At 41.6% G+C, this 11,631-nt stretch overlaps 1 protein-coding gene across 1 annotated transcript in view; it reads right to left on the bottom strand.

The window, feature by feature from the left end:
- Positions 1–4,520: 4,520 nt before the first annotated feature.
- PTCHD4 (patched domain containing 4) overlaps positions 4,521–11,631 on the bottom strand; it is a 190,770-nt gene continuing 183,659 nt past the window's right edge. The window contains exon 3 of the mRNA XM_073674096.1: positions 4,521–7,353. Coding sequence (XP_073530197.1) covers positions 5,720–7,353 — 1,634 coding nt within the window. The 3' untranslated portion in view covers positions 4,521–5,719. The remainder of the gene's footprint in view (positions 7,354–11,631) is intronic.

Below are 11,631 nucleotides of genomic sequence, written 5' to 3'. Positions count from 1 at the left end.
TCACTGGACACTTTAAAAGGAGGCTGGTTCTTGGTATCATTGTTTCTCTTCAGTTAACCATGGTTATCTCTAAAGAAACACGTGCAGCCATCATTGCACTGCACAAAAATGGCCTAACAGGGAAGAGTATCGCAGCTACAAAGATTGCACCTCAGTCAACAATCTATCGCATCATCAAGAACTTCAAGGAGAGAGCTTCCATTGTTGTCAAAAAGGCTCCAGGGCGCCCAAGAAAGACCAGCAAGCGCCAGGACCGTATCTTAAAACTGTTTCAGCTGCGGGATCGGACTACCAGCAGTGCCGAGCTTGCTGAGGAATGGCAGTAGGCTGGTGTGAGTGCTTCTGCACGCACTGTGAGGCGGAGACTCTTTGAGCAAGGGCTGGTTTCAAGGAGGGCAGCAAAGAAGCCACTTCTCTCCAGAAAAAACATCAGGGACCGACTGATATTCTGCAAAAGGTACAGGGAGTTGACTGCTGAGGACTGGGGCAAAGTCATTTTCTCTGATGAATCCCCTTTTCGATTGTTTGGGACATCTGGAAAACAGCTTATTCGGAGAAGAAGAGGTGAGCGCTACCACCAATCTTGTCTCATGCCAACTGTAAAGCATCCTGAAACCATTCATGTGTGGGGTTGCTTCTCAGCCAAGGGAATCGGCTCACTCACAGTCTTGCCTAAAAACACAGCCATGAATAAAGAATGGTACCAGAATGTCCTCCAAGAGCAACTTCTCCCAACCGTCCAAGAGCAGTTTGGCGCCCAACAATGCCTTTTCCAGCATGATGGAGCACCTTGCCATAAAGCAAAGGTGATAACTAAATGGCTCACGGAACAAAACATAGAGATTTTGGGTCCATGGCCTGGAAACTCCCCAGATCTTAATCCCATTGAGAACTTGTGGTCAATCATCAAGAGACGGGTGGACAAACAAAAAACAACAAATTCTGGCAAAATGCAAGCATTGATTATGCAAGAAGCATTGATTATGCTATCAGTCAGGATTTGGTCCAAAAGTTGATTGAGAGCATGCCAGGGAGAATTACAGAGGTCTTGAAGAAGAAGGGGCAACACAGCAAATATTGACTTGCTGCATTAACTCATTCTAACTGTCAATATAACCTATTGGTACTCATAATATGATTGCAATTATATTTCTGTATGTGATATAAACATCAGACAAACACTAATAAAAACCAGAGGCCAGCAGATCATGTGAAAATATAATTTTGGTGTCATTCTCAAAACTTTTGGCCATGACTGTATATTTCCCAGAGACACTTGCTTCTACTCAGCGCTGCAGACCCCATCTCCCTCTCTGTGTGCTCCTAACTATCAACAAGCTAATCTAAGCTTAGAATTCACCTTATGTTTCTGTGCACACTCTTTGCTTCCTGCACAGTACTGGCTGACTGATTTTTATCTTCTACCGTATAAATCATTATAACTGCAGTGTGGTTTCATGTTATTAGCTGGTTCTAGCAGACTCAACTCTCCTGTCATCTTCCACAATGGCAGTTCAGAACTGCATTTGTCACCTGCCTCTGACAGGTCAGTTTTGTGAAATGGCAAATACTTTTATGTTGATGCATACGGCAGAAGATAATCCTTTGTCTTATGCATCAGTAGAGCAACATTTGCAGTCTCACATAACTGAACTCTCAGAAGCAGGTGACAAACACATCTAAACTGATCTCAGCCTCTCTATGCAGAGCCCCATCCAGCATTATATATCTCCTCTCAGATCGTTGTTTACAGTCCATACTGCAGTACATCTCTTCTCTCAGCCATCTGTATACAGCCTATTCTGCAGTACATCATTACCCTCAGCTCCATGCATACAGCCTATTCTGTAGTACATCTCTCCTTATAGATCCCTGTATGCATCCCGTTGTGCAGTATACCTCTCCTCTCTGCCCTTGCTCAGCATACAGCCCTATTTTTTAGTAAATATCTCCTCTCAACCCCCTGTATACAGCCTATCTTGCACAATATGAAACAGGGGAAAAAAAAAAGGATATTCAGCGGATCTTCGATAAAATATAGCTTTTATTAAAGGCGTATAAAAGCAGTCATGTCACAAGGACAAAACACGGGATACAAATCCACAGAGCATGATGGTCCCATACGCCTTTAATAAAAGCTATATTTTATCGAAGATCCGCTGGATATCCATTTTTTTTTTTTCCCTGTTTCCTATTTCAAGAGATTGCCTGGAACCAAGGCTATTCCGCTGTCGGATCAACCTATACAGAGCCTCCAGCTGCTAACCACCGGGTGAGCTGATTTCTTCCCCCTTTTCCCTTTCCTTTTTTCAAGATCCTGCACAATATCTCTCCTCTCAGCCCTTTCCCTGTAAACAGCCCCATTTTGCAGTACATCTTTCGTCATTGCCTCCTGTATGTACCCCATTCTGCAGTATATCTCTCTTCTCAGCGCTTGCCCTGTATGCAGACCCATTTTGCAGTACATCTCTCCTCATAGTCTCCTGTATGCAGCCCATTCTGCAGTATATCTCTCCGCTCAGCCCTTGCCCTGTATACAGCCTATTCTGCAGTACACCTCTCAGTTCCCTGCATCCAGCCCCATCCTGCCATATATCTCTCTTCTCATCCCCTGCATACAGCCCAATCCTGCAGTATATCTCTCCTCTCAGACCCTGTATACTGGCCATCCTTCAGTACATCGCTGCTCTCAGTTACTAGCACACAGGCAAATTACTGCTTCCTGGCATGAGCTCTGCACCGTGATGAACGAGGCCCCATGACATCATTCCTCACAGTAGAAGTTCCATTCTTGAAACCTGGCAGGAAGAAGCTGAGATAAACTGCATTGTGCAGGATCGACCAGGAGCACTGGAACTACAGCAGGAAGGTTCCAAAGGCAACTGCGGGTAAATAGAGCGCGGAGGGGATTCTTGGCAGGAAAGGGGGGGGTGGAGTGGTATCTGCCAAAAACGGATTATATTGGCACAAATGAATACATATATGTGTATATTATTTCAAAACTACATTGAGATTTTGGTAATAATTCTTTAACTATCAGTAATTAGAAGGTATCCCAAATATGAACAGTGATTATTAATAAATAACAGACTTATACCCCAAACTTAAAGGGGTTATCGGTCCAAATTGATAAGTCTGCAGTCACCCTGTGTGACTGCAGACTTATGAATCCCCCCAGCGCAGTGCGTGCGCTGCAGGGATTCGCCGGTTTCTTTGTCAGGACCAATGTATGAGTTATACATACTCCCGGCCAGTGGGCGCGGCCTCACTCCATACACTTGTATTTAGGGAGGCTGTGCCCCATCTAGTGACGTGACTATCCAGTGGGCGTGGCTGACTAGAGGGTGTGGCCTTGCTCCTTACAAGTGTATGGAAGCAAAGCCGCGCCCACTAGCCCGGAGTATGTATAACTCATACATACCCTCAGTTCTCGGGTCTGAAACTGGCGAATCCCCGCAGCACACAGTGCATGCGCTGGGGGAATTCATGAGTCTGCAGTCACACAGAGTGACTGCAGACTTATCGATTTGGACTGGACAACCCCTTTAACTACACTTCGGTATGACAGGACTGTAAAAGCCAACAATGTCCATTAGGCAGTTCTAACATCACAATATATCAATCTTTTATTTATTAACCAAAATTAATTTATATTACGCGGCAATAATTCAGTTTATGTACCAACATTGTGGGGATCCAGGTGCCGAGACCCCCGGGATCACTAAAATGAATGGGCCGAAGTTTTCAGCATAGTGCTGTCTCATGACATATCAAAAGTTTTTTTAAAAATGATGTAAATATTGCCTTTGTGTCAAAAGGTTCCCCTGATGATAAGCTAATCACAGTCATGCGGCGATTAACTGTGATCTGTGATAAAAATTGTCAGCAAGCGCATAATCCCCCTACAGTGCCCCCACAGGAGAATATTGGCATTACACAGCTACAATTCCCATCAATGAAGCGCCTATGTCCATGCATTGCATCAATATGTCAGGTCCTTCAGAGCACTTCAGTTTTTTAATCAACTTTTTGAATTTGGTTCTATATTATTTTTTGGGTCCTATTTAGAAGCCGATTTTGACGGTCCTAATATAAATAACTGTAATTTTGAATTACAGTTTTCATCTCAACAGAAAAAGTGAAGGCATATCGCTTATCGCTAGGATATGCCATTACTGCATGATCAGTGAAGTCTAAGGTTGATGATCATGATAATGGATGGGCGGCTAGCACAGCTTTAGTACTGTGTCCCCTCCAGTCCTTCCTGCACTGCGCTGCTCCATTTTGGTTTTATAATAATAAGAGAGAAGAAATTATGGCACTCACTAAATTGCATAAAAAAACTTTTCCTTTATTTCCAAAATAAGTGCATATCACAGAAGAGAGTTAGATAGTGTAAGACTGGGTAACAGCCATTTTTCATTCACTTACGCTTCATCTGGTCAGATGAAGCGTAAGTGAATGCGAAACGCCTGTTACCCAGTCAGACAATATGCAACTCTCTCCCTTGATATGCACTTTTATTGGAAATAATGGAAAAGGTTTTTTTATGCATCTTGCCGAGTGTCATAATTCCTTCTCTCTTATTATTATACTTTGTCTATTTCTATTCCCTGAGAACCACCGCTGCTTTTTCCGCCTAGGTTTGACAGTTCTTATTTTCCCACTGATGTTAGTGTTTGGTGTTTAGGGCTTACTTCTATTTTTTTGGGCCAATTTGGTGTCACTTTGCCTGATAAGATTAATTATTTAGTTCATATCCAGTAGACATGAATGGGTAAAACAAATAATTGTGAACAGTGGACTGAATTTAACTGCACAATAAATGGTGTTAAATGGGTTGTCCATTACTTAGATACTTAGATATTGATGGTCTAATCTTAGCACAAGTCATCGATATCAGGAGTTTGACTCCTGGCAACCCCACCAATCGTGCAGTGGATGTGTACGGACTCCATACACTAACTATTTAGTGGTTGCTCAGCTCCAATTCACTTCAAAAGAAGCTACAGTACCAGAAAATGGCCACCACTAATATTGGGAGTCGCGTTGTTCAGTACTAATAGAGTTTCCAGTAGCAGATTAGTGTGGGGGTGTCAGGTGTTGGATCTCCACCAATCTGATTTTGAAGACCTATCCTACGGGTAGATCATCCATATCTAAAAAGTTCACAACGCCGGAACCCCGGTAAGGTAGATCAGTGGTGACCTGTATTTGTCCCCAATATTCCCTACAGGTGTAGTCTGTGAAGAGGGCTAAGAATATGCACAACCGGTAAATCTTGGGAGACCAAGTTTGACCACCACTGAGATTGACTTAAGAGGTAATAGTTAGAGGACGGGAAGGATGTAGGTGATAATCCCTAATGAAAAAAACGTAGTCATGGCCTTAACAGAACGTGATGATACAAATAGAATTTAATAAATGAATTTTTTTTTTGCTCTAGAGCGGAACAACTGCAAACAAGAGGGATTTTTGTCTCAGCCCCTATTTCCACCAAACAGAGTCATTATGAAAATGAGGTAATAGAAAATCGAACTTTAGATTTTTTTTTTCTTTTATAAAAAGATATAAAAATCTTGCACCTTGATGTTTCAAAAAAAAGAAAAGAAAAATTACCCCTTTCTTAATATAACTTGCAACTTTGGCCGGAGCAAGCAGCTGATTTTTGCCTACTTTCCCTGTGAAGTTCCAGTCTATGAGACTTAGCATTCGTAGCTCAGACAGAAGTCACATGGTCTGCATTTTCCTGAATTTCTATGCATTCGATCTCCTCTCTCTCCTTTCTTTTGGCTCTTTTCTTTTTCTTGTGACGCTTCTTAGAAGGAGGGAAAAAGGTTAAGAAAACAGGCAAAATGACGAAACAGTGTAGTAGCGTGCAACTACCAGTCAGCAGCAAGCATTTGAACAGTGTGGAGGTCAAGTTCGAAGGCACAAACAGCAGGGCTACCAGCCCAACGACAAATGTTATCACATTCTGGAATATAGCTGTGCCATGCTCCTTGAGTGAATCTTGTATGCATAGAGTTCTTGTGTGCTCAGTGGCTAAGACGAATGTGTATAGCAGAGGGGAACAGTGATCTATGGCAAAATTCAAAGAGTACATAAGGCACAGGATTGACATACAATCCATGTCAACTTTCCATAACGTCATTAGACCCAACACACCCAACTCAATAGAAATGACCGTAATTATCAGCCAAAAGTTCCCCAAGGGGTGAATAACCAAGAAGAAGGTCAAAATCAAGACCAGAAAGACACTAAAACCGGAGATCAGAACAGGCATAGTAACGGCCAAGCCATAGTGATCCATGAAAACAAAGGTTGGGTTGAACACAATGAACTTAATGCTTTGTATCAAGGAGAGCGGTCTCAACTTTTCGAGAAGTTCAACCACTTCTCGTTGGGTGTTTTCACTCGTCCTGGCTACCAGATACATTCGAGAAGCAATAATGTTGGACTCTTCACTCGACCTGGATATGATAATGTCATTTTTGAAGTGCTGAAATTCCGCTTTCCTCAGAAAACCATTCTGGAGCACATTGATAAATTCAGTTTTGTTTGACGCCGAAATATTGCCAACTTTTAAAAATTGGTAAAATTGTTCAATCCAAGACTCCGTATTGAATCCATAACTTAAAGTCTTCAAGTCTTCCTGAACTGTTGAATTCCAATATTCGAGAGGTTCGTAAATATAGAATCCAATCACGGGACTATAGTTGCTAAAATATTTTTGCTGTATAAATGCATAAGAAACACTTGGAGAGTCACTTGCTAAAATATTTATAATATTCGACCCACCGGTAATTTGGAGGCAGCCCATAAATGAGAACGATGCATAGATGAGGTAAACTATGACCACAAAGGGTTTCACATATGTATTTGTGATCCAGTCATTGTAATGTTCTCGTAGGAAATGGTGAATGAAATGGTTCTCGTAAGGGTCTGGTTCATGGTGAGTTGAATGTTGATGCCCATCACTCATCATGGTCTGAAACCATATTGGTTGTCTATCTAAATACTCCTCAGAAGGAATTTTGCAGCAAAAAATACTATGGTAACGATTTTGTTCCAGTTGACCGGCGAAGACTAGACATGAGCCATAGAAGGAGAAGACGTAGAAATAGTTTAGGACGATGGTAATACACATGTTTTGGCAAAATATCTTGACCGCTTCTATATTTGTAAAGGGGCTTGCTCCCATTCCGAATGTGATGATGTAAAGGGAGCTCGTCATCGTGTAGGAGACCATTACATCGGAGTAAGCATCGGCCACTCTGTCTTTAAAAGGCAAAGTTTCTCTTGTTCTTCTCCATCCAGAAAGAAGTTCAAAAACTCCTTTAGTCCCATGACCTAAAAAACAAAACAAAATGGCATAACTGTTATTACAGCCTAAGATTGGTCAATCAGTGGTCGAATCAGCAATAGAAATAGCAATAGATCAGACTTTCAAAATTGGTGACATATAATTCATTTAAGTTCCTGACTTTCTTGTTCAATGAGGTGATTTTTTTCATAATCACAATCTCAACTTATTTTTACTGACTTATCCATAATTAGTTGCATTTGATTACTGGGGATCGGGGACCCTGAGTTTCTTTTACAAATGGAGTGGTAGTGTGGCATGTAACCACCTCTCCATTCACTGTCTTTTGTAATGATGGTGATAGTAACTCATAATAATTCATCATCTAATTATAATCACAGACAGGGTTAAAATGACAGATAACACAGGGTCCACCATTCACAATAGGTGATATCACAGCTCACCTCCTCCTCCTATACAATGACTGATAACACTTCTATATACAGTAGATAACACAGGATCCACCATTCACAATAGATGATGTCACAGCTCACCTCCCCCCCTCCTGTACAATGACTGATAACACCTCAATATACAGTAGATAACACAGGATCCACCATTCACAATAGATGTCACAGCTCACCTCATCCTCCTGTACAATGACTGATAACACCTCTATATACAGGAGATAACACAGGATCCACCATTCACAATAGATGTCACAGATCACCTCCTCTTCCTGTACAATGACTGATAACACCTCTATATGCAATAGATAACACAGGATCCACCATTCACAATAGATGTCACAGCTCACCTCCTCCTCCTGTACAATGACTGATAACACCTCTATATACAGTAGATAACACAGGATCCACCATTCACAACAGGTGATATCACAGCTCACCTCCTCCTCCTCCTGTACAATGACTGATTACACCTCTATAAACAGTAGATAACACAGGATCCACCATTCACAATAGGCGATGTCACAGCTCACATCTTCTACCTGTGCAATCACTGTTTTCTTTATAATACATCTCATAAAAGAGTTGTCACATTTATGACATATTCAAATTAGATGCCATAAATGTGTAATCCATGTGTATAAAGCAGTGCGACTTGCAGCATCTCTACACGTCTTTGACTGGTGCTGCAGCCACTGTGAATGTAAAGGTTGTTGCGCATGCGCAGATCTCTCCATTCACTGGAGACCACTTGCTGTAGGGTTTCCAGAACTCCCATGAAAGTTGACTAAGAAAACTGTACATCATGATCACCATGCTGTATAACTATATTTCATGACTGTTAGGCATCTACATATTGTCCTGTCGTACGTAACTGGGAGTTCTTTGTAAAATATTCTTAGAGGACCTGAAACTTCTTCACATTAATTGGGGACTTAACTAGACGCCCAGTTAGATAGAACCATCATTGTAGCCCATGGACCAAAACTTGCCAAGTCATGGTCCTCAAATCTAGTATTCTTCTGCAGAGCGATAGGTAGGTCTTCAAGCCTCATTAGATTCTGATATCTCGATGAGTTGTATTACTTAATTTTTGCAAAATGTCGGCTCGTAATGTTGGTTTAATACGATAAGTATCGTGTCATTGCATTCTACTTCCCGAAGTACCGGGTGGACCAGGTTCACCAAACGTGAAGGCCAACGCTATACTAACTGTTAATGTCACGTAACTAATGGCTAGCAGGAACTTTATTTTGGTAAAGGTCATAGAGTGAGCGCGTTCTATAGATATATCATTGACGGTTTACGGTTGTATCTGCATTATCAAAATGTTGACGATACCTCCATTTCCACCGGGAGAAATCAAGTCAAGCGCCATCAATAAAGGATGAAGATGATATATTATAATTGGTAGAGCCATGAGCCAGATCTGTGCAAGCTCTTGAATATTTTATTTTCAAAGAGATGATAAGGTGTCATTCATTTTCAACACGCAGTAAAGCAATCAATCACGATGATGGAACAAACCAACACAAAATTTACATAAACTAATGAAAAGGAAGTTGGCATTCTCGGCAAATAAAATGGGATCGATTCATTGTCTTGAAGTTTATCCATCTCACTAGTTTTTATATATTGTTCATGGATAAAATAAAAGGATGGATATAGGGGATGCCTGGACCCAACATGGGACCTTATCTTCGAATTCTTGATCTTCCTTGCGTTTCAATAGTAAGAAAGCGCAGTGTTACAAACTTATTGTTGTCCTGCAAATCCCTCTTTTAGTTCTATGTACTGTATGTCCCTATTTGTGTCATGTTTCCCTCCTACCTTTGACAATTTTGTGCACATTAATCATGGGGTTGTCAAACTGGACAATTGCCTAGGGCCACCTTTTACTAGTGGGACCTCAAGAAAAAGAACCACAGACATGATCTGATTTAGGGGTGTATGGTGGTTTTATTATCAAATTGTGGTTGTATGTAGGACCAGATGTCAGTGTTATATGGGCACATTAAGAACATATAGCTTGATACTGCCAGCGGCATAATGACCGCAGTTGAAGAGGGCCCATGCGGGTGGATGGTCCACCAACGCCAGCAGAAACTTCAACTAGATGTGTGTCCTCGGAGCCCAGGATAAGGGACATATATACCAGGATAAGAAACATATTACCAGGATAAGGGACATATTACCAGGATAAGGGACATATTACCAGGATAAGGGACATATTACCAGGATAAGGGACATATATCAGTATAAGGGACATATTACCAGGATAAGGGACATATTATCAGGATAAGGGACATATTACCAGGATGTAGCCCAGGATAAGGGACATATATCAGGATAAGAGACATATTACCAGGATGATAAGGGACATATATCAGGATAAGAGACATATTACCAGGATAAGGAACATTTTACCAGGATAAGGGACATATATCAGGATAAGGGACATATTACCAGGATAAGGGACATATTATCAGGATAAGGGACATATTACCAGGATGTAGCCCAGGATAAGGGACATATATCAGGATAAGAGAAATATTACCAGGATAAGGGACATATATCAGGATAAGAGACATATTACCAGGATAAGGAACACATTACCAGGATAAGGGACATATAGCAGGATAAGGGACATATTACCAGGATAAGGGACATATTACCAGGATAAGGAGCGTATTACCAGGATAAGGGACATATATCAGGATAAGGAGCGTATTACCAGGATAAGGGACATATATCAGGATAAGGGACATATTACCAGGATAAGGTACATATATACCAGGATAAGTAACATATTACCAGTAGTGTTGATCGAGCATGCTCGTTCCTGGAGATTTACGAGCATGCTCGGGCGAGCACCTATTATCTTCAGCATGCTCGGGGGTTAAGTTTTCGTCGCTCGTGAGCATGATTTGCGACTGTTTGACAGCTTTAATACATGTGAGGAATGCTGGAAAAACAGGCATTCCTCACATGTATTAAAGGTGTCAAACAGTCGCAAATCATGTTCACGGAGCGACGAAAACTTAACCCCCCCCCGAGCACGCTGAAGATAATAGGTGCTCACCCGAGCATGCTCGCAAATCTCAAGCAACAAGCATGCTCGATCATCACTAATTACCAGGATAAGGGACATATTACCAGGATAAGGAACATACTACCAGGATAAGGGACATATGTCAGGATAAGGAACATATTATCAGGATAAGGGACATATTACCAGGATGTAGCCCAGGATAAGGGACATATATCAGGATAATGGACATATTACCAGGATAAGGGCCATATTACCAGTATAAGGGACATATATCAGGATAAGGGACTTATAAGAGGAAAAGGGACATATTACCAGGATGGGGCAGAGGATAAAGGACATATTACAAGGATAAGGGACATATTACCAGGAGACGGGACATATTACAAGATTGGGGACCAGGATAAGGGATGGGGACCAGGAAGAGGGATATATACGAAGATGTGGGATATAAATACCAGGACGGGACCCAGGTTAAGGAACATATACTAGGATGGGGGATATAAATACCAGGCTGGGGGATATAAATACCAGGATGGGGGATATAAATACCAGGCTGGGAGATATAAATACCAGGATGAGGGATATAAATACCAGGATGGGACCGAGGATAAGGGACATATACCAGGATGGGGGATATAAATACCAGGATGGGGGATATAAATACCAGGATAGGACCCGGGATAATGGACATATACCAGGATGGGGGATATAAATACCAGGATGGTACCTAGGATAAGGGACATATACCAGGATGGGTGATATCTTTACCAGGATTGGGGATATAAATACCAGGACGGGACCCAGGA

Source organism: Phyllobates terribilis, unplaced genomic scaffold, assembly GCF_046119375.1.
Source record: "Phyllobates terribilis strain yellow unplaced genomic scaffold, ASM4611937v1 Scaffold_3__8_contigs__length_932513732, whole genome shotgun sequence".
NCBI lineage: Eukaryota > Metazoa > Chordata > Amphibia > Anura > Dendrobatidae > Phyllobates > Phyllobates terribilis.
The sequence above is the reverse complement of the archived record's forward strand: the minus strand, read 5'-3'. Positions and strand labels throughout refer to the sequence as shown.